Source organism: Bombina bombina, chromosome 3 (assembly GCF_027579735.1).
Source record: "Bombina bombina isolate aBomBom1 chromosome 3, aBomBom1.pri, whole genome shotgun sequence".
NCBI lineage: Eukaryota > Metazoa > Chordata > Amphibia > Anura > Bombinatoridae > Bombina > Bombina bombina.
The window spans coordinates 272150973-272178237 of NC_069501.1; the positions used below are offsets into that span (position 1 = coordinate 272150973).

Consider the following 27265-nt stretch of genomic DNA (forward strand, 5'->3'; position numbering starts at 1 on the left):
ATACTTCATCATTGGCATCTACTTAAAGACGATGCCCAAGTGGGAACAGTGTTCACTGATACCCCATTATTCTCATATAGAAGAAATAGAAACCTGAGAGACAAATTGATTCGTGCTGATTGGGGTTCACAAAAGAAACCAGTTGAAATGGTTAAAAAAGGTTCATTTTCTTGTATGAGCTGTGCCGTGTGCCATTCGATGCAACAAGGGGATAGTATCACTCATCCACTTTCTGGTAAAAGGATTCCTATTCGTGGTCGATTCTCATGTGCTTCCAAGTACGTGATATATGTCATCAAATGTCCGTGTGGCCTTGCCTAGGTAGGCGAGACCACCCAAATGGCTAGAGATAGGATACGCCAATATAAGGCAGCGATAGGCAATAATGATGAGGATGCCCCAGTAGCACATAATTTCACGAGATTTGGACACAACAAAAGCCAATTGCGGTTTCAAATTGTTGATGGGGTACCGTCCCTACGTAGAGGTGGGGATAGACAGCAATTATTATTCAGAAAAGAAGCTCAGTGGATCAGAAAATTGGATACTATGGTACCCAAAGGTTTAAATAGGGATATTTCTTGGGGCAACTTTATTTAACTTTATCTCTCATCATGTAACTTGATACATACAATACATGAGCTTCCTCTTTGTTTTAATTTTTTGGACATATGACAAAATGAGGTGCATCTCTTAAATTCATCATATGTAGAAATTCTAATGGTTGCATATGGGTTATTCATTATTATTGATGATAGTATTCAGGATCTATAGTTTCTCTCTATCCAGTGTAGAGGTGTATTTTACATTGTGGGTTACGATACATCACAATTCGACATTGTGGGTAGGTCTATTGGATCATCCATTATCAACATTTAAACTATGGTCAGCATATACACCCCATTTCATATTGATTGGATTTAATATAAAATTATTTTCATATAGAGCGTTTTTTACGTATATATATTCCCAGGTAATTTATATTATAGTAGCCATCATTCTAGTTAGATTCTTGTTTTAGAATCTAGTACATATACTACATTGAACATTGATCAGTAAAAAACACTGTGTTCCGTTTTATTATTTCATTATTTTTATATTCAATATTGTTCGTTTAAAATTCTATGGGCTAGTATTTATATTTCCTGGGTATTTGCATATACTTACTTATTTTCTAGAATTACTTTGTTAAAATTCGGAGAAGATCTGAGCAGATTTAGCGTATATGTTTGATTTCTTTTGGTGCGCAATAAGTGTGTAATTTCTTTTTGTTTTTTCTGTATCTTTTTTAGTATGTTTATATTTAACAAAGTGCGTGTGTTGTATATTTGTGAGTGTGATTCATATCCGTATGCCATCTTAAGTATATATTAAAATTGTAAATACAGGTATAGTGTGACGCTTTGGAGGTGTGTGCAGTTAATAACCAATAGGCAATCTTATGAATGTGTTCAAATACCACCTTCCGACTTTGGCTGGATATTCCTTGACAAAGGGGAGGAGTCCCCGAAACGCGTGAACTTACCTGTACTGCTGTAGCCACATTGCACGCTAATTCCTGTTAAATGGTTGGCCTGTTGGAAGGAGCGAGATGGGATAACAGGAATTCCATTTCCACACCGAAGATCACGCCGGGGAAAAGTCTCACGGTATTGATACATCCGCCAGCATACAGACGATACAGGTAATATCATGTAATATGATTAGCTCTTCAGCTTCACTGGAATAACTGTTACCTGTACAGAGACTCTGATGCTAATACTTACTGTTATGTTCTGACACAGTTTGGGAGCATTCCGATTTTATATGCTATATCACAACCATACCGTGAGTGAATATAACTTAAAGGGTGTGAGGTTGGAATTACCGTAAGAGTATACCTCGCTATAGCATGGCAACCTACATTACAAGATTGTGGCTATACACTTGTCAGTACATTGAGAGGGACACCTATCAGCACTAGTTTATCTTTTCGAAGTCTAATTTCATACGTATAAAACTGCTAATTTGCAAGAGTGCTTGCTACACGATAATAAAAAAGACACTTCAATATGTATCAATTTCACTTGTCAAGCCCAATACGTTTATGCCTACAGGATCTGGGTTTCAAGGGCTAGTACATACAACTACTTTGCAATTCACAATACTTTGAATTTTGCACAAGAACTTTGCTTTCCTTGTTTCAGGCTGTATACAACTCAGGACAATTATATGCATTTCACAATACTCTGTATGTTGCACAAGAAATTTATTTTCACTTTTTCCGTTTGGATACAATTTATGCAACATGGACTTTGATTTTCTGGGTATTATTGATACAATATTAGGACATTAAAGATTGTGTAGTTTTGTGCCTAATTATCTTTGGCAACATTTAAAGCTGTACTAACAATCATTCTGGTGTGATTGGTGGAGTGTGTCTTCACTCCCTGGGGACGCCCGGGGTGTGTGTTATCTTATTTAGATTAATAGCTTATTTTTTCTTCTTAGGATTGTTTAGAATTCATTTTTGTGTTTCACAGGATATATAGAATCCCTTTTTTTATATATATGTTTGGGTACGGATATGTTTGGTGGATAGGGTAGGTGTGGATGTGAGTAAGTTCTCATCTAATTTTGTCTTTCTTTTTGTAATATATACAGGATATACATTTATTCAAATATTATTTGCATATCATTCTAAGACTCCTTGGCTGGTATTATTGTGATTATATTTGTATTGAGTCTAGGGCCAGACTCTATCCCGTGCCGCAGCATAATATACTATACTAGGTGGTGCAGTCACTATTTGAGTATTTTAATAATATGTCCGTTAAGCCTAAGGTGACATTAATTGTTTCCACAATTACAATTTTATTTATTCCTTTGCAGTACACCTTTAATATTTATGTTGCCTGTTTTCCTTATTTTAAAACTAAAAGAATGCAGTTTTCCCCAGAGTGTAGTGTATTCTGTGAAATTTAGAATCCTGACCTTCCTATTTGCTTCATATGCTGCTTGATAAGTGCAGGAGCTCATTTATATCTGTCCCTAACTGGCCACAGAAAAGAAGATAAGAATAACAACACTGAGAGGCTTTTAAAGGGGAGTGCCCCTGGATGGCAACACTACACATTTTGTTAACAAAGGGGTCAATTCCATTCCAATTTTTCCCCCCAAATAGGAAAAATGGGAACTGACATTATTTCATTATCATAAGGGGTCATAATCCTTCCAAGTTAAACAAAGCAAAGATTGTTAACAGACACCCATTTATTAAGCTGCGGGTGCAGTTTCGGAGCCTCAACTCGCAAGCCTGAAATGCTAGCTCCACCACCTAATGTCTGGCGGATTTACATTTGGCAAGATATTTATCTAAAATCAAGAAGAACAGTGTGGGATATTAGTTTCCATAAGAATAAAGTGGCCACAACTTATATAATTTGCTAAAATGGAATTTTAACAGTTCTCACACTGTAAATCATGAAACCGTTAAGTGATAAGGTTTAACAGATAGTCCAAAGTTGCATAACACACTTTACCATGTTTAATAAACAAAACAAAAACACTGCACAGACTTAGGAAAAAACGCACTTACAAAGAACCCACTGTACAAACCATCTTTACAAAAACCCTCTCCCACTGTACAGACTGTGATTTCCAAACCTCCCTCTCGCTATACAGAACAAATTTCTCTGCCACATTTCTATTACTGTAAGAAGATCACACTTTAAACAAAAAAGACTGAATGATAAATACTTAGGGACATGATACCCAAATGTCGCAGCATTTGAAAGGGATGCTGCATAGCTGTAAAAAGCTGATCAAAAAATATTGCCTGAACATTTCTATGCACAAAAGGGAAGATATTTTACCTCAAACTTTCCTAAATATTCACATCCCACTGTAAAGAGACTTTAGCCCAGGACTTGCAAGGGAGTGTGCCTCTGGTATGTGCAGGCATACTCATGCTATGTTCCTATTCAGTTTAAGGAAGTTTACTCTGAAATCTCATGAGATCACAGCAAAGCAATGCAAGACCTCAGCACTGCTGATGCTGATTGGTTATTGTGCTTTTTTTTTTTTTTTCTTCTCAATTTGCAGCTTTACAGCAGCTCTAACTTTTCACAGAGCACTTACTCTGGTGAGCCGAAAAATGTTGAGGTAAAATATATTCCCTTTTTACATAGAGATGCTCAGGTAATATGTCAGCTTTTTATAGTTATGCTGCAATAGTTATGCTGCATCACTTTCAAGTGATTTAGCATATGAGTATTATGTCCCTTTAACTCCCAATCATGCCGATGATTGCCAAAGGAAAGCACATGCCTAAAGATACAAATACTATATTTTACAATACCAAAAACGTGACAAACAAGACTGAATGGCAAATACCTAAAGGACCACTAAACACAGTAGAATATCATAATAGGTAAATGTATACTAAAAGACAATGCAAAAGCACTTAGTTTGAATTTCAGATGAGTACTAGATTTTTCTCTGCCAAATTTTAAAGTTAGTACTATTTTCTCTCGCACTGCATCAACAGCTATCAGCCAATCAAATACATATACGTATATTCTGTGAATCTTGCACATGCTCAGTAGGAGCTGATGCCTCAGACAATGTGCATATAAAAGATTGTGCACATTTAAATAATGGAAGTAAAACGGAAAGTTGATATAATTGTGTGCTCTATCTGAATAATGAAAATGTTAATTTGACTTGAGTCTCCCTTTAACTACCAGTACCAATCACAACCACACGATTGCCAAAAGAAATCCAATTCCTAAAGACCAGAATACTATACTTTACAATACTGAAAATGTGAGTATGAAAAAAAAAACAATGTTATTAAGAACGCTATTGCTAAATGCCTTTTCACAATGGTTGTGGCTGTGATTTCCATTTTTTTGCATTTCTTGCAGATCTCGTTAGCTGTACAGGCTATCACATATGTCTATTTAATACATATACATTTGTAAATGTGTGTCCCGCCCACCACTGAGAGACTATATATTGATATATACATATATATATATACATATATATATATACATATAAAATGGCATCTGTGGTTGATTTAGACTGCATTACACACACACTGAAGATAATAGAATGATTTCAAATTGTCTTAGAATACTGTCAAACATATCAAAAAGCCTAGTTATGCACTTTATTAACACACTTTGGGGCCTATTTAAGAACGTGCCAGCGGACATGATCTGATATTGTGGGTCATGTCCGCAGGGCTGCCACTAGAAATTTTGGGGCCCCTGACTCAACCAGTGATCAGCCCCCCCCCCCCCCTCCTTTGACATGTGCAATTTTTGATCAAGTGACTAAAACGTATATGCACTTTATTCTTAATTGTCTATTTAAACTTGGAAATGTTGTAAAGGTAGTAACATACATACACACAGATACACTCATACACTGAAACACACAATCACACTCACACATAAGGATTTACATATAGACATTCTAGCAGACACACAAAGAAACACACTCAGACACAAACACCCAAACAGACACTTAGCACTTGTTTACATTGACCTGACAAGTAATGAGGTAAACTACAGTTTTGTAAAAAAAAAAAAAAGGAGATTTAGAAAACAAAATATGGAGTTCTGATTATCTTTTTGTAAAGGAAGATGACAACTAAATTATGACAACAGCATGCAGTGGCTGAAAGGAAGGGCCCTGAACTGCCTAAACAATAATTTAAAGGTTAAATGGTGGAATGGTTACATCCGGAAAGGTCTTGTTAGTCTCAAAGTCTGTAGAAAGATGTGAATAATTAGTAGTAAGGTCAAAATGTCCTAAAAAGGAACAGACAATGGGGACACACACACAAACTCAAACTTGCACATACACCCAGGGAAACACCGACAGGGACAGCCTCAGAAAACACACAAAGACATACACACACAGAGAGACAACCACATAGAAAACACAGAAAGACATACATGCACACACCATCACTGAGACATCCACAGAAAATACACAAAGACATACACACACCCTCACAGAGACACCAACATAAAACACACACCCTCACAGAGACATCCACTGAAAACACAGGCATACATACATACATACACACACACCCTCACAGAGGCATCCAGAAAAAATACACAAAGACAAACATACACACACCCTCACAGAGACACTCATAGAAAAAGCTCAAAGACATATGCACACACCCTCACAGACATCCACAGAAAATGCACAAAGACATACAGACCCACCCTCACAGAGAGACCCACAGATAAAAAATACATACACACTCATAGAGACACAAACCAGAGCACAAAGACATAAACACAGACACCCACAGAAACACTCACAGGAGGAAACATTTATGCACCTTGCATCCCCTAAATCAACAGTGTGTGACATGCATGATAAAAAAAATTGCAGAAATTAAGAGATCACTTTTTAAAGAATCATATTTGTAAATGTGCAAACAAAAATAATTCTGTGAATTCAAAATTGTATATTAATGAGCTGGGTAGATGGCTAGATGAAGAAAAGTACTTTTAAAAGGTTGACATATGTTTGTTTGTTTTTTCCCATTTTCCCCAACCAAGAGCACCACTTCAAATATAGTGTACAAATTTTCCCATCTGTCAGCTGTACTGGATTTTGAAAATGTTGTATTCTATATGGTCTTGGTGGGACCATAAACTGTGGTACTCATACCATTAGATCTGGTTAAATGCTGGATTTAGGCTTGTTGGTATGTATTTCAAAATTAAGTCAGCTGTAGTGTAAACTGAACATTTTTAAGTTAACCTGCCTCATTTCAAACACTGAGCAATCTTAGTCTGAGAGTATAAAATTTTATGCAGTTGTAAAAATCTTAGATAAAATGCCTCCTTGCATCTGGAAAGTCCTTGCATAAAGGGGCAGTAAACTGGAATGTAATATATATATATATATATATATATATATATATATATATATAATGCATATCTGCCAAAAGGGTATCTACCATTTTACCATTTGTGTATTGAGGAGGAAACATTTCTGCATGGTTTTAAATATAGAATTTTTACATCATTGTCAAATAATCATAAATACACTGCTGCTAAAAAAATGTGTTTTTATGGACCCCTAGCCCACCATACAACTACTACCACACTGAAGTTACAATCCAAAATTGCACAAAGAAATAAAAAACATTTGCTAAGTAAGTCCTACCTCCTCTGCAAATGAAAGTGATCTGCTGTCTGACTCAGGCACACACTGTACAAACAAAGTGCTAAGTCTGTCTCACACTGTGCATAGTGGTTTAGTTCACACTAAGAAATCCTCTCAAATGCTAATACTTTACTCCTTGTAATAACATTTCCCATGCTTAATTAGCACTCTGCTGTAGTACCCACTGGTGGTTGCCCAAATTTAAAAAAATAATATTTTTTTTTTAGTTCTTGCCTCATGGGGCCCCCCTGGCTCATTGGGCCCCTGACAGGAGTCACCCCTGTCTCCCCCTGATGGCGGCCCTGCATGTCCGCTGCACATCGATAAATGTCAACAGCATATGCTCTCGGCATTTATCAATGCACCAGCTGTTCTTGTGAACTGCTGGTGCAATACCGCCCCCTGCAGATTCGCTAGCAGGGGGTGTCAATCAACCCAATTGTATTGGATTGGGTTGATTTCCGGCGATGTCTGTCTGCCACCTCAGAGCAGGTGGACAGGTTATGGAGCAGCTCGCCAGAAACACGTGGCTTGATAAATAGGCCCATTTGTGTGTTAAATTTGATGTGTCCAATTTGTTGTCAAAATAAAGAGCAAAACCGGTGGTTGGGAGGATTGCCAAATTCATTGCGACCCCTGCATCACATCCGTTATGTTCCCATTATCTGGTCGGATCCAATTTTTCCATTACAGTTATTGTCTGGATTATGATCACTCAGAATAACACAGATTAGGAGCCAAACAACTACTGATAACAGCATAAGAAGGATTTGAATCAACCCCAAAATTGCAAAATTGTCCTTGATTTCTCATGAATATATAAAAAATAACTTTAAAATCCCTTTAATTGAAAAGCCAACAGGAAATTTTCATTTTCCAGAGGGAAAAAAGGAAAAGATATCTGAAGCAAACATCATAAAATGTTAAAAATTAAAAAAGTCAAGGTTCCTCACAATTGTCTTGAATCATGATAGTGTACCTCAAGAGTTTACACTGATGTTTAAAGACAAAAATGACCTATATTATTGAGCACCTATGCATTCATACTGTCATGGATGACTTCACAGCCAATGCATTATAAAATACTAGTCCTAAAGCCCGTGTACACGGGCCATTTTTTGCAGTACAGCGGTCCCACCCCTTGCTCTCTCCCCCCCCTCTATTTTGCTCTCTCTATTCCCCTCTCTTTTGCTCTCTCTCTCCACCCTCTCTTTTGCTCTCTCTCTCTCCCTCTCTCATTTGCTTTCTCTCTCTCTCTCCCCCCTCTCTTTCGCTCTCTCTCTCAACCCTCTCTTGCTCTCTCTATTCCCCCTCTATTTTGCGCTCTCTCCCCCTCTTTTGCACTCTCTCTCCCACCTCTCTTTTGCTCTCTCTCCCCCTCTCTTTTGCTCTCTCTCTCTCCCCCCCTCTCTTTTGCTCTCTCTCTCTCCCCTCTTCTGTTTTGTGCTCTACCCCTCTCTTTTGCTCTCTCCCATTTTCTTTGCTCTCTCTCCCCCATCTCTTTTGCTCTCTCTTTCCCCTCTCTTTTACTCTTTCTCCCCCTCTCTTTTGCTCTCTCTCCCCCTCTCTTTTGCTATTTCCCCCCTCTCTTTTGCTCTCTCTCCCACTCTCTTTTGCACTCTCTCTCCTCTTTTGCTCTCTCTTCCTCCCCCCTCTCTTTTGCACTCTCTCGCTCACCTTCTCTTTTGTCCGCTCTCACCCTCTCTTTTGCTTGCTTTCTCTCTCTCCTCCCTCTTTTGCTCTCTCTCCCCCCTCTCTTATTCGCTATATCTCCCCCTCTCTTTTGCTCTCTCTCTCCCTGTCTCTTTTGATCTCTCTCCCCCTCTCTTTTGATCTCTCTCTAACCCCCTCTCTTTTGCTCTCTCTCCCCTCTCTTTTGCTCTCTCTCTGTCTCCCCCCTCTCTTTTGATCTCTCTGTCTCCCCCTCTCTTTTGCTCTATCTCTACCCCTCTTTTGCACTTTCTCTCCCCTTCTTTTGCTCTCTTTCCCCCTCTTTTTCTCTCTCTCCCCTCTCTTTTACTCTCTCTCTCTCGCATTTTTATTGCTCTCTCTCTACCCCCTTCTCTTTTGCTCTCTCCCCCCCTCTCTTTTGCACTCTCTCTCTCACCTTTTCTTTTGCCTGCTCTCCCCCTCTCTTTTGCTCTCTCTGTCTCCCCCTCTCTTTTGCTCTCTCTCTCCCCCTCATTTGCACTTTCTCTCCCCTTCTTTTGTTCTCTTTCCCACTCTTTTGCTCTCTCTCTCTCTCATTTTTGTTGCTCTCTCTCTACCCCCCTTCTCTTTTGCTCTCTCCCCCCTCTCTTTTGCACTCTCTCTCACCTTTTCTTTTGCCCGCTCTCTCTCTCTCACCCTCTCTTTTTCTTGCTCTCTCTCTCTCCCTCCCTCTATTTTGGTCTCTTTCCCCCCTCTCTTTTGGTCTCTCTCCCCCTTTCTTTTGCTCTCTCTCTCTCCCCCTCTCTTTTGCACTCTCTCCCCTCTCTTTTGCTCTCTCTCTCTCCCTTCTCTCTTTTTTGCTCTCTCTCTCCCTTCTCTCTTTTTTGCTCTCTCTCCCCCCTCTCTTTTGCTCTCTCTCCCCCCCTATCTTTTGCTCTCTCCCTCTCTCTTTTGCTCTCTCTCTCCCCCTCTTTTTTGCTCTCTCTCCCCCTCTCTTTTGATCTCTCTCACCCCCTCTCTTTTGCTTTCTGTCCCCTCTCTTTTGCTCTCTGTCTCCCCCTCTCTTTTGCTCTCTCTCTCCCCCTCATTTGCACTTTCTCTCCCCTTCTTTTGTTCTCTTTCCCCCTCTTTTGCTCTCTCTCCCCTCTCTTTTGCTCTCTCTCTCGCATTTTTGTTGCTCTTTCTCTACCCCCCTTCTCTTTTGCTCTCTCTCCCCCCTCTCTTTTGCACTCTCTCTCTCACCTTCTCTTTTGCCCGCTCTCTCTCTCCCCCTCTCTTTTGCTTGCTCTCTCTCTCTCCCCCTCTCTTTTGGTCGCTCCCCCCCTCTCTTTTGGTCTCTATCCCCCCTCTCTTTTGGTCTCTCTTCCCCCTCTCTTTTGGTCTCTCTCCCCTCTCTCTTTTTCGCTCTCTCTCTCCCCTCTTTTGCTCTCTCTCCCCCCTATCTTTTGCTCTCCCCCTCTTTTCTGCATTCTCTCCCCCTCTCTTTTGCTCTCTCTCTCACTCCTCTATTTTGCTCTCTCACCCCCTCTCTTTTGCTCTCTCTGTCTCCCCCTCTCTTTTACGCTCTCTCTCCCCCTCTTTTGCTCTCTCTCCCCCCTTTTTTGCTCTCTCCCTCCCCTGTATTTTGCTTTCTCTCACCTCTCTTTTTTGCTCTCTCTCTCACCCCTCTCTTTTGCTCTCTCACCCCTCTCTTTTGCTCTCTCACCCTCTCTCTTTTACTCTCTCTCACCCCTCTCTTTTGCTCACTCTCAACCCTCTATTTTGCTCTCTCACCCCGCTCTTGTGCTGCTCTCTCTCTCATGAAGACACTCAGACAGCCACGTCAGCTCCTGTCCGGACCTGCCCCTGTCACGCTTAGACTCTGCCCCTTCATGTCCAGCTCCGCCCCCTTCACGTATTAGGTGCCAGCAGCCAGTCCAGGTCAGTTTGTTGAAGGCCAGGTGTGTTTGTCCTTGTGCTGTCTCTACTGCGCATGACAGCTTCAGACAAACACACTTGGCCTTTTATATTATAGGATTTGGAAGAGCCCTTTTTAAAGCCCTGAAACTATATGTATATGTAAATCCTAACCTGGTTAAAATATCCTATAAAGCACCCTATGTATTCAGCAATTCAACTAAAAATATTGTATACCCCACTTCCTGTTATAACCTCTATCATTTTTTTAAACAGATCTTTAACTCCAAGAGGTCTATCATTCTAGAATTTATTGATACAAATATGAAAGTATATTTGCCTTGTTACTACTCATTAGCAAAAGTAAAACGAACATACATGAAAAAGTTAGCATGGATTTCTGGGTAAAATTGTAATTAAATATATTTGTGAGATCTTTTTCATAATTCAACATAGTTTAGCTTTCATTTTGTATACTTAAAATAATGGTGTGGTTAAAGGGACATGAAACCCAATTTCTTTTTTCTTTCATGATTCAATTAGAGCATGCAATTTTAAACAAGTTTCCAATTTACTTCTAACATCGAATTTGTTTCATTCTCTTGATATCCTTTGTTGAAATGCATACCTAGGTAGGCTCCGTATCTGCTGATTGGCAGCTGCACATATATGCCTCATGTTATTAGCTAACCCATGTGCATTGTTGTTTCTTCAACAAAGAATACTAAGCGAATAAAGCAAATTTGATAATGGGAGTAAATTGGAAAGTTGTCTAAAATTGTATCCTCTACAACCAAGAATTAAACATCTTGGGTTTCATGTCCCTTTAAGTCTAAGGGCCTGATGATCAAAAATTTAACAGCATGGAGAGAAATCTTGCAATATCTATAAGGGCTTTCTTTGAACATTACTTTGAGATGCATGTGTCTCTCATTCAGAACCCTGCATAGCGAGATCAGCAGGTCTCAAAATTTGCCTTTTAAAAATTCTCTAGGACCTTGCAGTACAAGACTGCTTAGACAATCTCACCAGTTTAGAGAGCTTTAGACCTAAACGTTTTACTTATGTCAGTTAAAGGGACAGTATACTGTAAAATAGTTTTTCCCTTAATGTGTTTACAATTGCTTTTTTACCAACTGCAGAATAAAACATGTATGAAAATTAGCTTTTTAAGGTTTTTTTGTGTATATTAAAGCTCTGATTTTGTGTTTTGAAGCCACAGCCTAATAAAATAGGTTGAGCTTGTAGGTATAATCAGATCTCATTACTGTATCACATTGTGCACATATACCTGCTTCTTTATCTTATATCTGTCCTTAAAACAATCACCAGTACTTTGAAAGAACAAAGGAAAATCAACATTTTATTACCTTATCTCTGCTTTATCACACTGGGAGTGTAATTTCTTCTGCTGGCTGTGTTTACAAAGCTTATCTATAGCTGGTACGCGCGGCCACAAACTTTCAGAATAGGTGGGGATACCACATGCTAAATTAACAATTTCAAATGCCATTATAAGGGTAAAGGAGCTACTTGTAAACAATTTAATACACTCCAGCAGGTAAAGGGGATCATTGGGAACAAATTAAAGGGGAGAACATTTTTGAGTAAACTGTCCCTTTAATAGCTTCTTAATAATGGCACTGTTCTATGTTTATATTTGTTCTGTATAGGAAATGGAAGCACATGAATAGTGGTTAAGACATAGAAAAGGTTTGAGAAAATAGATAGATAGATTATAGATAGATAGATGATAGATAGATTTTAGGTATATAGATAGATATATGGTAGATAGATATATATTTTATAGATAGATAAATATATAAATGATAGACAGACAGATAGATGCTGTAAAAAAAAACAATTCTCACTCATAAGCAGAGAATATGATTATTTGATTTATTCCATAAAAAATGTTTAATACACAAATTTATGTTTCACTGTAATATACAATTGTTTCTGTACATAAAATGAAACAATTAGCATTAGTCACACCATCTGTTGTATTACACAATCCTGTAGCATCATGTGATAATACTCTTGGAGATCTTAATCCTATAATCCACACTCTACAGCTGTTTTGAAAAACAGAAAGTCAGACTAATATTGAAAGTAAGTAAATAAGCAAAAATGAAAAGCTGGGTCCTATTGTAATTTGGATTATTTTTTAGTAATCCTCTATCAAGTTAAACATCTATCTCCATTGTTCCTTAGAGATAAAATCAAATCATGTAACCAATCTAATGTGCCTATTATTTTATTTTATTGCAATAGTGACATATTTCTGAGCGCCCCCTACTGTTTGCTATTATAATGATATCTGAAGCACTGAAGTTGGATAAACACTATCGCACATTTGGTGCATTCTGTAGGCCATTATGAAGCTATCTCTGGAACTACTAACTTCTAAATCAAATAGTATTTTATTTACCTCATGTAGTAATTTAGATTGTGTAAATTAAAACAAACCTTTGCTCCTGTGATAAAGTTTGGTAGCTCGCCAGTTCCTCCATGCTGAATTTTCTTCTTCACGCCTTCCACGTTTAATAAAATAGCTTCTTCCATTGTAACTGCTTTCTCTGAGTGTACTGGGTGAATACAGATTAAAACCACAAGCTTAACCTTTATATATAGTCAAGGAAGGATTAAAATGTCTTAGGCTGTATTGTCAGACAATGTTCAGCATTAGCAGGCTTATATAACTAGTACTTTTTTTTAATACAACATGTATCACTTAACAGAAGTATCATAAAAAATATTATTCATTCATAACAAAACAAAAAAACAGTGAAAAATGTGATCTGTATTTATATTCTTTTTTTATTGTTAATAAAAACAAAAATAAACTACAAATATTGATATCACTCGCAATACAACTACTTTGATAGACACTTGGAAAGTTACCAAACAGGAGAAAATACAATTTCACGCCAGATTAGAAAATGTACAAGCTTGTACCAGGGTCTAGAGTCACTAAAATGATATATGTATTTCCAATGATAGAAACTTCTCCATATTCTGTGTGTTTGTGGATCCCATTCTGTAATATGTGAAAAAGGTCTGCACAGTTGTACAGGATGTGAGGGAGATACACAATCATCTTACTCTCTTCAGGGCTCTAATCATCATGCCATGGGTTGCCTGGCAACTGCATGTTTTTGATGATGTGTCACATGTTGTATCAATACACTTGTGTTTTTTTTATTTCCAGCCACTTTCATTTTTTACAGCCTATAGCCATATTTGCATGCTAGTTGTTCCTGTGTGTGCTCTGTCTGTGTCTGTTGCTGACCCTGCCTGTCTGACCATGAGCTAATTCTTATTCAGTACCTTATATCAGTGTTTTTCAACCAGTGTGCCATGGCACACTAGTGTGCCGTGAGAGATCCTCAGGTGTGCCACGGCAGACTGACAACAGTGTGACATATTTTTTAAACTTTGCTTGTTTTTTACTCCCAGTGCAGGGGTAGTTTGTAGGAGGCATGGCATAACAGCACAACAAATACAGTATGTGTGTGTTTGTGTGTATGTATATATGTGTATATATATATATATATATATATATATATATATATATATATATACACACTGTATTAGGCTACAATGTGTGATTTTTTTAAAATTTTGGGATGGTGGTGTGCCACAGGATTTTTTAATGTAAAAAAGTGTGCCACGGCAAAAAAAAGGTCAAAAATCACTGCCTTATATCACCAGTGGATTACACCCTGGGCCTCATTCAGCATGTTGGGTCAGCTATTTTATATCACTAGTCAGCCTCTTCATGCATTCTGCACATTACCCCAGTTGGTAATGTCAGCGAGTTATACATCAAGATAAAGCTAAATTATATTCCCAAACGGGAAATCATATTTTCAGAGGGGAAACAAGTAGATAATTAATTTATCTTTAGAGAAGCTGCTTTCCTCAGCTTTGAGTGATAATTCTTCCTAAATCAACATTTACATTATGGTAAAGCAGTATTTAAAGGGCACACACTAGTGTAAAATATAATTGTCTATTTTGTTACAGAATTTTATTTGTGGATTACGTCTCTTTTATTCCCATGTGCTTGTAACCTGGAAAGTCACACACCGTACACGCTCTTTATTGGTTCATCAGCCCTGTCTCAGGACTAACAATACATTTTGCCTGGGTGTGTGGTACTTTAACTATTTTCAACTTCTTTGTATAAATCCACCAATCAGCAGGCTTAGCTTGCTTAGACACAGAACATTAGTGGAGGGATGCACAGCTATAATTATGTGTTAAACCCATTTGCAGAGGTTAACAATATAGTAAAAAGTGTAATTTGTTTACAAAAATTTAATATTTTTTTACACTTTGAGTGACTTTTAAAAAGGTTTACAACTTTTGTATAGCCAAGTAAAAATTGCTGATAAGTTTTCCTTGGGCAAGCGGTCAATGCAAACCTAGAAAATATGAAGTAAATAAGTGACAGTTTATTATTAAAAGTGATAGTAAAGTCAAAATTTTACTTTCATCATTTAGAAAGAGCACAAAATTGTAAACAACTTTCCAATGTACATCTGTTATCTAATTTGCTTTCTGTTGTTTCTTTTCTTTGTTGAAGGGCATACCTAGGCAGGCTTAGGATCAACAATGCACTACTGGCAGCTAGCTGCTGATTGGTGGCTGTACATATATGCCTCTTGTCATTGGCTCACTAGATGTGTTCAGCTAGCTCTCAGTAGTGCATTGCTGCACCTTCAACAAAGGATACCAAGAGAATGAAACAAACGTCATAACAGAAGTAAATTGGAAAGTTGTTTAAAATTGTATACTCTAATTCATGAAATAAATTGGGATTTTATATCCCTTTAAGATATAAAAAAAATTACATTTTCCATACTGTCATATGAGGATTTTTAGACAATGCTACAGACAAAAAATGTACAGTCTTTATAAAATCTGGTGCAGTAAAAATATCTTATGCAGCATTGTATTTCTAGGTGAAATCTGCTTTTATTACTATGATGATTTCATAAGTGAAAGTAATCTAAGATAGTAAATTTAATGTAACTCCTATAGTCTGAGACACAAAAATTGATTTTGCTTCACTAATCAGTACACTTATTTTGAATTATTTCAGGAACCTGAGCCAGACAGAGTAAGACATTGAAAGACATAGCAACTGACCATGAAATATAAAAAATTTGCCTAGTTGGCTTATATGGTCCCTTAATATGGATTTGCTTACATCAGGTAGACCCTAAGCCTAAGGGGTAGATTTATCAATAGCCGGGTGGTCATGATTCGCTATAGCGAACCATGTTCGCCCGACATTGCTAAATACCGACAGTATACGCTGTCGGCATTTATTATTGCAAAAGCATTTCTAGTGAAATGCTTTTGTAACGAGGCCCCCTGCACATTTATGGCCAATCAGCCGCTAGCAGGGGGTGTCAATCATCCCAATTGTATCGGATCTGGAAGATTGCAGTCTGCTACCTAAAAGGTGGCAGATAAGTTAAGGAGCAGCGGTCTTACAAGCGCTGCTTCTTAACTTTTGTTTCCAGCGAGCCAAAAACTTTGGGGGTAGAAAGCATTCACTGCTTGCTAAATCTACCCCAAAGCATAAGTTAGCGTGGTTGCGATATCTAAAGACCTTTAGTTAACGCGCATCGGGTTTCAATTGCACGCAAAATTTTACTTAATTAATGAATTAATACGAGTGCTAACTCACGTGTGGGAAAATTTTACTTCTGACAGTGTTATCGCTTGACCGAAAAGCGCAAAATTGTGCGCCCCTTGTAATCTAGCCCACTGTATCTAATTAGCAGTTTCTTTTATGGAAATTGCGATCTTCAGTAAAGTTCTAATAGAGACTGTTGGGTTTGTGCCATGTTACCAGATTATGATATGCCAAAACAAAAATCCTCCTTCTCTAAATTGATGACCCATTACTTTCCAGATTATAAGGTTGTCAAGCAAGAACTGTTTTGCGCCCAAGTTGCTACCTGGTTGATTTCTGGCTCCAAACTTGCCAAGTCCATTTTTGCTTCTAAGTTGCTGACCTGGCTTTTTCTAGACTATAAGATTGCCAAGTCTCATTTTGCTAACAAGCTAATGGCATGGTTCTCTCCTGACTATAAAATAACTAAGTCCTGTCCAGCATGTTTTAGATCCTCCCTCTGTCCTTAGCCCATTCATACAAACTCTAATTCTGTAACAGGGTCTAGTAACTTGCATATTTATGTCTGCGAAAACCTTAACATCTGATGGTGATGACTACAGCGCCTTCCCATTAATGGTTACACCTAATAAATGCTCTCTTCTTTCCACGAGATATCATTCTAATTGATGCTTATTATATAACATGTGGAGTAGAAAATTACAGAAGTTTTATTCCTACAGTATTAACCTGTTTTTTAATCAATGCATTAACATCAAGATAACACTCTTCCACAGCACTATTTTAACCACTGATCATCTCTAATAACAAAGAGGGCGATTGGACAAATAGATTTACTTGATATATGCAGTAACCCATCATATAAGTTACCAGTTGCTGTTACTGACTTTTTTTCCAATATTTATTTCAGAAGTAGTATTTCAACAGAAAATATGTTTCACAACTGTTATCTTTATCAGAGGGGGAAAAAATGTGTGAAATACTAAAGCAGCAGCTCTCCAAACAACTAATTTGTGCTGAGTTGACATAGCTCCCAGCAGGAGTATAGTTTTGAAGTCACAGATTCCAGGGTAAAATGTCTGTGAGGTGGTGTTGGAGCAAACCTCTGGTTAGGGAGGGCAGAAACACAATTTGCTGGAAAAAAGAAGGCTTAACAAAAAAGCAATTTTTTTTTTTTTTTGTATCTTAGCTACCATTTCTCTGTTTGAGCATTATTCTAAAATAAATTACGGCACAATGTTAGCCAGGTTTGAATCAGCCCACAAGAAGTAAGCAACTTGTAGGTCATTTGTTCCATTTATGTGCATATGATCAGTATAGTATAAATATATAATTCATGAACCATACAAGAATATATTCTGTGGAAATTTAAAATGTAGATTTTAAAGTGTAAAGGGGACTTTGATTCATGTAGTATAAAATACTTCTTGCTGAAAGCTCCTTTATTTGTTTCAAGCGATCACCGCTCTGAGCTGCTAAGGCAGGCCATGGCAGAACGCTGCTTTGCTAAGAGGTGACGTTTCCACCTCTTAGCAAATAGCTGTGCGGGAAATCCGGCGTCACAGGGCGACAAGTCAGATTTCCCGCATGGCTACTGACTAAGAGGTGAAAATGTCACCTTTCAAGCAAAGCAGCGTTCTGCCGTGGGCTGCCTTAGCAGCTCAGTGTGGCAACGCTTAAAACAAATAAAGGAGCTATATAAAAGTATATTTTATACTTCATGAATGAAAGTCCCCTTTATTTGTTTCAATGGTCAATCCTAGCATTTCACAAACGCTAGGATTGACTTTCCCTTTAATGTATATTATAGAATAATGCACTAAAAATCAATGAAATAACTATACTATCTATTCTAGGACATGTATAGTATTCATTCTCATTGTGTACAACGCAGCTGATTCATGAGCAATGCATATATATAAATCTACAAAGCTCTACCATGCATTATGTTCCTAATAAGGCTATGATTTTCAAGTGATTTATATTAAAATATACAGTAACCCCCATTCAAATCAATCAGAATTCCTGTGTGAAATGCGTGGAGGGGATTTTCATGGGGTTTTCGATTTCAAACCCATTTCAAACTGCTCAAAAATCTCACTATACCCCATTTTTGGGGGCTTTTAAAAAATATGTATCAATTCCAATCTATCAGTGGGTATCCTGCAAAAAAAGGACAGTTTTAGTTTAGATGTGATCAAAATCGCAGGTTTTTGGGTGTTTATCTGGGCCGAGAATGCATTTTCGTCTCACCAAAAATAAAAATCCATATTTTTAACATGGAGCAAAAATGTTCTTGGAGATTACAATTCATTTTTCTCTATACATTTCAAAAGGTTTTTTTGAGACTAATTAACCCCTTAATGACCGGACCATTTTTCAATTTTCTTACCATTAATGACAATGGCTATTTTTACATTTCTGCAGTGTTTGTGTTTAGCTGTAATTTTCCTCTTACTCGTTTACTTTACCCACACATATTATATATCGTTTTTCTCGCCATTAAATGGACTTTCTAAAGATACCATTATTTTCATCATATCTTATAATTTACTATAAGAAAAATATAAAATATGAGGAAAAAATTGGAAAAAAACACACTTTTTCTAACTTTGACCCCCAAAATCTGTTACACATCTACAACCACCAAAAAACACCCATTCTAAATAGTTTCTAAATTTTGTCCCGAGTTTAGAAATACCCAATGTTTACATGTTCTTTGCTTTGTTTGCAAGTTATAGGGCAATAAGTACAAGTAGCACTTTGCTATTTCCAAAACACTTTTTTTCAAAATTAGCGCTAGTTACATTGGGACACTGATATCTTTCAGGAATCCCTGAATATCCCTTGACATGTATATATTTATATTTAGAAGACATCCCAAAGCATTGCTCTAGGCCCATTTTGGTATATTTCATGCCACCATTTCACCACCAAATACGATCAAATAAAAAAAAAACTTAAATTTTTCACAATTTTAGGTTTCTCACTGAAATTATTTACAAACAGCTTGTGAAATTATGGCACAAATCATTGTAAATGCTTCTCTGGGATCCCCTTTGTTCAGAAATAGCAGACATATATGGCTTTGGTGTTGCTTTTTGGTAATAATAAGGCCGTTAATTACTGCTGCACACCACACTTATAATATGCCCAGCAGTTAAGGGGTTAATTAGGTAGCTTGTGGGGTTAATTTTTAGCTTTAGTGTAGAGATCAGCCTCCCACCTGACACATCCCACCCCCTGATCCCCCCCTGACCCCCCTCAAACAGCTCTCTTCCCTCCCCACCTCACAATTGTCACCGCCATCTTAAGTACTGGCAGAAAGTCTGCCAGTACTGAAATAAAAATAATGTTTTTTTTTTTTGTTTTGTTTTTTGTCATACAGTCTGCAGTGATGGATCCCCCCTTACCCCACAACCTCCCTGATCCCCCCATACATCTCTCTAACCCTCCCACTCTATTTGCCGCCATCTTGGGTACTGGCAGCTATCTGCCAGTACCCAATTTGCCCCCCAAAATAGTTTTTTTTTTTACTTTTTTAATCTAATATTTGTTTTCTGTAGTGTAGCTGGCCCCCCTAAATAATGTACATCCCTCCCCCTCCCAGATCCCTTACTAAAGAACAGATATGCCCCTGCATCTACATCGATCTTTTTTTTTACCAAGTGGGCTGCATATTTTGCGTGCGCGCGCACAGGCACGCACCCGCCCCCCTGCCCCCCCCCACCGCAACAAGCTACACACCGGGCAGCAAAAAGCAGACACTGTTAGATCGCATGGGAAATAAACAAGTAAGGCAATCCTTGTTAAAAGCAGCTCCCACCCACCAACTACTTTGTACACATACATAGCCGATGCAGATGGGGCCAAAGAGTGGCCCTTTCTGCATCGGTATGTAAAATGGGGGATTGTAGTGATGCATCAATATTGAGGCATCACTACAAGCCCTTGTAAGCAGCTGGAAGCGATCATGATCGCTTCCAGCACTTCAGACAACAGAGGACGTACCAGGTACGTCAACTGTCATTAAGGGAAGTTTTTTCTATGACGTACCTGGTACGTCCTCTGTCATTAAGGGGTTAAAAATTCAAAAGAAATCACCACTGCAACACTTAGAAACTGGCCGTAGTATTTGTGTTCTTTAAATGTTGTTTCTAATTCACACATTGTTGTAATTGTCAGTTTCAGTACACATTTCAGCCACCTTCATACACAGAATTTCAAATGTAATTGCGTCTTCATGACTGGGATCTTATCGTTTTGCTGTTCTGTTTTGTTTGTCATTGATAGAGATGACGTGTTTTGTTTTGTTTGTTTTTTAAGTGAGAGACTTCAACAATAGTGTTAAAAAAAAAAAGAGAGGCGATTTACAATATCTGGAACCTCGTGTTACAATCTACTTACAGTAAAAGAAATTGTGCAAAGACAAAACACCTTCCGAACAGGGTGGTTGTACAGGTTTGGTAACATTTTTGCAATGGAGAAAACCTCATTACTTAGCGGTTTTAGGGTTTACAGTGGGAGAACTGTTAAAATCCTGTTTTAGAAGATGAGAAAAGTTGTGGCCACTTCCTTCTAATAGAAACTCGTAGTGTTCTTCTTGATTTCACAGGTATATCTGGCCAAACTGAAAAACGGTGCCTACTTATGGACGAAAGCGATATTTGTGCTCCCCTGTGTAATACCAGTGACTGCTAATGTGCGCTGGTATAACAAGTTAACAGCAATACGAATGCAAGCTCACGTTTGCATTGCTGGGAAGCATTGCGCTCATAAGAGATCGCTTCCATAGGCTTCAATGGGAGCCTCATTCCGATGCCGTCAGTGACGGCATCAGAACCTTGCGCAGTTAAGGGGTAAGTAGTACAGCGATGGCAGCATGTTTTTAAATATATATGTATATGACTATACTACATATATATTTATGTGTTAATATGTGTATAGTCATATACATATATGTTTACTGGGAACACACAGTTCCCATAGACCGCAATGTAAAGGCACTTTTCAGTGCCAGTTTTTTTCTAACACCCCACTCCCACCAACTTTAGACCCCAATGCTACATTTTTTTAATAAAAAAATATAATGCCCTCTATTTTGGGGGCATTTGGGGCACTTTTAGAAAATTACAAGAGATCGGGCTCGCGGTAGCAATAACCAGCTACTTAAAATGGATGTCTGCCAAAAGAACTGAAATAAGGGGGCAGTTTGCAGAGGCTTAGATACAAGGTAATCGTAGAGGTAAAAAAGTAAATTTATGCTTACCTGATAAATTGATTTCTTCTATGATACGACGAGTCCACGGATCCTTTACTTGTGGGGTATTATCCTCCTGCTAACAGGAAGTGGCAAAGAGCACCACAGCAGAGCTGTCTATATAGCTCCTCCCTTAACTCCACCCCCCAGTCTTTCGACCGAAGGTACAGGAAGAAAAAGGAGAAACTAAAAAGTGCAGAGGTGACTGAAGTTTCAAATCAAAAAAATATAATCTGTCTTAAATTGACAGGGCGGGCCGTGGACTCGTCGTATCATAGAAGAAATCAATTTATCAGGTAAGCATAAATTCACTTTTCTTCTATAACATACGACGAGTCCACGGATTCATCCATTACCTGTGGGATACAATACCAAAGCTACAGGACACGGATGAACGGGAGGGACAAGAAAGATGGCTAAACAGAAGGCACCACTGCTTGAAGAACTTTTCTCCCAAAAATAGCCTCTGAAGAAGCAAAAGTATCAAATTTGTAAAAGGTATGAAGCGAAGACCAAGTCGCAGCCTTACAAATCTGTTCAACAGAGGCATCATTTTTAAAAACCCATGTGGAAGCCACCGCTCTAGTAAAGTGAGCTGTAATTCTTTCAGGAGGCTGCTGTCCAGCAGTCTCATATGCCAAAAGGATGATGCTTTTCAGCCAAAAAGAAAGAGAGGTAGCCGTAGCTTTTGCCTCTACGTTTTGATGAATAGACAACAAACAGTGAAGATGTTTGACGGAAATCTTTGGTCGCTTGCAAGTAAAACTTCAAAGCACGAACCACGTCCAAGTTGTGCAACAGACGCTCCTTCTTAGAGGAAGGATTAGGACACAGAGAAGGAACAACAATTTCCTGATTAATATTCTTAGGAAGGAATCCAGGTTTGGTAGGCAAAACCACCTTATCAGCATGGAAAACAAGATAAGGCGAGTTGCATTGCAATGCAAATAGTTCAGAAACTCTTCGAGCCGAAGAGATAGCAACTAAAAACAGAACTTTCCAAGATAGAAGCTTAATATCTATGGAATGCATAGGTTCAAACGGAACCCCTTGAAGAACTTTAAGAACTAAATTCAAACTCCATGGCGGAGCAACAGGTTTAAACACAGGCTTGATTCTAACTAAAGCCTGACAGAACGACTGAACGTCTGGAACATCTGCCAGACGCTTGTGCAGTAAAATTGATAAAGCAGATATCTGTCCCTTTAGGGAACTAGCTGATAGTCCCTTCTCCAATCCTTCTTGGAGAAAAGACAAAATCCTAGGAATCCTGATCTTACTCCATGAGTAGCCTTTGGATTCGCACCAATAAAGATAATTACGCCATATCTTATGATAAATTTTCCTAGTGACAGGCTTTCGAGCCTGAATCAAGGTATCTATGACCGACTCAGAGAATATCCCCGCTTGGATAAAATCAAGCGTTCAATCTCCAGGCAGTCAGCCGCAGAGAAACTAGATTTGGATGCTGGAACGGACCTTGAATGAGAAGGTCCTGTCTCAGTGGCAGAGTCCATGGTGGTAGAGATGACATGTATTGTCCACCAGGTCTGCATACCAAGTCCTGCATGGCCATGCAGGTGCTAACAAAATCACCGAAGCTCTCTCCTGTTTGATTCTGGCAATCAGACGAGGAAGGAGAGGAAATGGTGGAAACACATAAGCCAGGTTGAACGACCAAGGTACTGCTAGAGCATCTATCAGTACTGTTTGAGGATCCCTTGATCTGGATCCGTAACAAGGAAGTTTGGCATTTTGACGAGATGCCATCAGATCAATTCTGGTGTGCAAAACACATACGGATGGAGTTCCCACTCCCACGGATGAAAAGTCTGACGACTTAGAAAATCCGCTTCCCAGTTCTACACTCCTGGGATATAGATTGCTGATAGATGGCAAGAGTCTCTACCCATCAAATTATTTTGGAAACCTCTATCATCACAAGAGAACTCTTTGTTCCCCCTGATGATTGATATATGCTACAACCGTGATATTGTCTGACTGGAATCTTATGAATCTGGCCAAAGCCAGCTGAGGCCACGCCTGAAGCGCATTGAATATTGCTCTCAGTTCTAGAATATTTATCGGGAGGAGAGCCTCCTCCTGAGTCCACACACCCTGTGCTTTCAGGGAATTCCAGACTGCACCCCAGTCCAAAAGGCTGGCGTCCGTCGTCACTATGACCCATGCTGGCCAGCGGAAACACATTCCCTGGGACAGATGATCCTGTGACAACCACCAAAGAAGTGAGTCTCTGGTCTCTTGATCCAGATTTATCTGAGGAGATAAATTTGCATAATCCCCATTCCACTGATTGAGCATGCAAAGTTGCAGTGGTCTGAGATGCAAGCGAGCAAACGGAACTATGTCCATTGCCGCTGCAATTAGTCCGATTACCTCCATACACTGAGCCACGGACGGCCGAGGAATGGAATGAAGAGCTCGGCAGGTGGTTAAAATCTTTGATTTCCTGACCTCCGTCAGAAAAATTTTCATGTCTACCAAATCTATCAGAGTTCCCAGGAATGGAACTCTTGTGAGGGGGATAAGTGAACTCTTTTTTACGTTCACCTTCCACCCGTGATATCTTATAAAAGCCAACACGATGTCCGTGTGAGATTTGGCTAGTTGGTAAATTGATGCCTGAATTAAGATATCATCCAGATAAGGCGCCAATGCTATGCCCTGCGGCCTTAGAACCGCCAGAAGGGACCCTAGCACCTTTGTGAAAATTCTGGGAGCTGTGGCAAACCCGAAGGGAAGAGCCACAAACTGGTAATGCTTGTCCAGAAAGGCGAACCTGAGGAACTGGTGATGATCTTTGTGGATAGGGATGTGCAGATACGCATCCTTTAAATCCACGGTGGTCATATATTGACCCTCCTGGATCATTGGTAAAATAGTCAGAATAGTCTCCATCTTGAAGGATGGGACTCTGAGGAATTTGTTTAGGATCTTGAGATCTAAAATTGGTCTGAAGGCTCCCTCTTTTTTGGGAACCACAAACAGATTGGAGTAAAACCCCTGCCCCTGTTCTGTTTTTGGAACTGGGCAGATTACTCCCATGGTATAAAGGTCTTCTACACAGCGTAAGAACGCCTCTCTTTTTGTCTGGTTTACAGACAATCGAGAAAGATGGAATCTCCCCCTTGGAGGAGAATCTTTGAAGTCTAGAAGATACCCCTGGGTCACAATTTCTAAAGCCCAGGAGTCCTGAATGTCTCTTTCCCAAGCCTGAGCAAAGAGAGAAAGTCTGCCCCCTACTAGATCTGGCCCGGATCGGGGGCTGCCCCTTCATGCTGTCTTGGTGGCAGCAGCGGGCCTTCTTGGCCTGTTTACCTTTGTTCCAAGTCTGGTTAGGTCTCCAGACCGACTTGGATTGAGCAAAATTCCCCTCCTACTTTGCAGCAGGGGAGGAGGTAGAGGAACCACCTTTGAAGTTTCGAAAGGAACGAAAATTATTTTGTTTGGTCCTCATCTTATTTGTCCTATCCTGAGGAAGGGCATGGCCTTTTCCTCCAGTGATGTCTGAAATGATCTCTTTCAGTTCAGGCCCGAATAGGGTCTTACCCTTGAAAGGGATGGCTAAAAGCTTAGATTTTGATGGCACGTCAGCAGACCAGGACTTAAGCCATAGCTCTCTACGCACTAAAATGGCAAAACCTGAATTCTTTGCCGCTAATTTAGCCAGTTGAAAAGCGGCATCTGTAATGAAAGAATTAGCTAGTTTGAGAGCCCTAATTCTATCCAAAATATCATCTAATGGGTTCTCAACCTGAAGAGCCTCCTCTAGAGCCTTGAACCAAAACGCAGCTGCAGTAGTTACAGGAACAATGCACGCTATAGGTTGCAGAAGAAAACCCTGATGAATAAATGTTTTCTTTAGAAGACCCTCTAATTTTTTATCCATAGGATCTTTGAAAGCACAACTGTCCTCAATAGGTATAGTTGTACGCTTAGCTAGGGTAGAAATAGCTCCCTCAACCTTAGGGACCGTCTGCCACGAATCCCGAATGGTGTCTGATATGGGAGATATTTTCTTAAAAGTAGGAGGGGAGAAAAGGGAATACCTGGTCTATCCCACCCCTTTGTAATAATGTCTGAAATCCTCTTAGGGACCGGAAAAACATTAGTGTAAGTAGGAACCTCTAGATATCTATCCATTTTACACAATTTCTCTGGTGGAATTACAATAGGGTCACAATCATCCAGAGTCGCTAAAACCTCCCTGAGTAACAAGCGGAGGTGTTCTAGCTTAAATTTAAAAGCCATCATATCTGAGTCTGTCTGAGGGAACATCTTTCCTGAATCAGAAATCTCTCCCTCAGACAGCAATTCCCTCACCCCCAACTCAGAACATTGTGAGGGTACATCGGAGATGGATAATAAAGCGTCAGAGGGCTCAGCATTTACTTTCACACCGGACCTACTGCGCTTCCCCTGCAACCCAGGCAGCTTAGATAAAACCTCTGTGAGGGTAGTATTCATAACTGCGGCCATATCTTGCAGGGTGAAAGAATTAGACGCACTAGAAGTACTTGGCGTCGCTTGTGCGGGCGTTAATGGTTGTGACACTTGGGGAGAATTAGATGGCATAACCTGATTCCCTTCTGACTGAGAATCATCCTGCAACATACTTTTATCAGCCAAAATATGTTCTTTGCAATTTATTGCCCTTTCAGTGCATGAGGGACACATTGTAAGTGGGGATTCCACAATGGCTTCCAAACACATTGAACATTGGCTTTCCTCAATGTCAGACATGTTAAACAGGCTAGTAATGATCACAAACAGGCTTGAAAACACTTTATTTAGAGAAAAAATAACAATCTTAAAAAACGGTCCTGCACCTTTAAGAGAAAAAAAAAAAAAGCATACACGTTTTGCAAAACTGCTTCAAAATATTCAAATTGTTTCAATTTTTTGATATAAGTATTCAAATAATGCAGCTAAGTTTGTCCCACAAGGAAAGGAACACTTAACCCTTACTGTAAAAAACGGATAGTTAATAAGCTTTTAAATCTGGAAAAAACACCCCCTGCACCTCGCCACAGCCCTGCTGTGGCGCCTACCTGCCCTCAGGGATCTGGAAAACAGGGTTAAAGCTTCGATTTGGCCCAATACTTCCACAAGGGCCCACTGGAGTTGGAGCTTGCCTTGCAAATACAACTGGGCAACTGAGGCGCGAAAAACAGAATTTATGTTTACCTGATAAACTTCTTTCTCCTACGGTGTATCCGGTCCACGGCTTCATCCTTACTTGTGGGATATTCTCAATCCCTACAGGAAGTGGCAAAGAGAACACACAACAGAGCTGTCCATATAGCTTCCCTTAGGCTCCGCCCCCCCAGTCATTCGACCGACGGTTAGGAGATAAAGGAGAACCATAGGGTGCAGTGGTGACTGTAGTTTGGAAAAATAAATGTAAACCTGACTCAATTGCCAGGGTGGGCCGTGGACCGGATACACCGTAGGAGAAAGAAATTTATCAGGTAAACATAAATTCTGTTTTCTCCTACATTGGTGTATCCGGTCCACGGCTTCATCCTTACTTGTGGGAACCAATACCAAAGCTTTAGGACATGGATGAAGGGAGGGAACAAGTCAGGTAACCTAAACGG

General features: G+C 39.3%; 1 protein-coding gene across 1 annotated transcript in view; it reads right to left on the reverse strand.

Moving 5' to 3' along the window:
• Positions 1-27265, reverse strand: part of AIPL1 (aryl hydrocarbon receptor interacting protein like 1) — a 200365-nt gene that overhangs the window by 159660 nt on the left and 13440 nt on the right. The window contains exon 2 of the mRNA XM_053704603.1: positions 13201-13319. Within this exon, the coding sequence (XP_053560578.1) occupies positions 13201-13296 (96 nt within the window). The 5' untranslated portion in view covers positions 13297-13319. The remainder of the gene's footprint in view (positions 1-13200; positions 13320-27265) is intronic.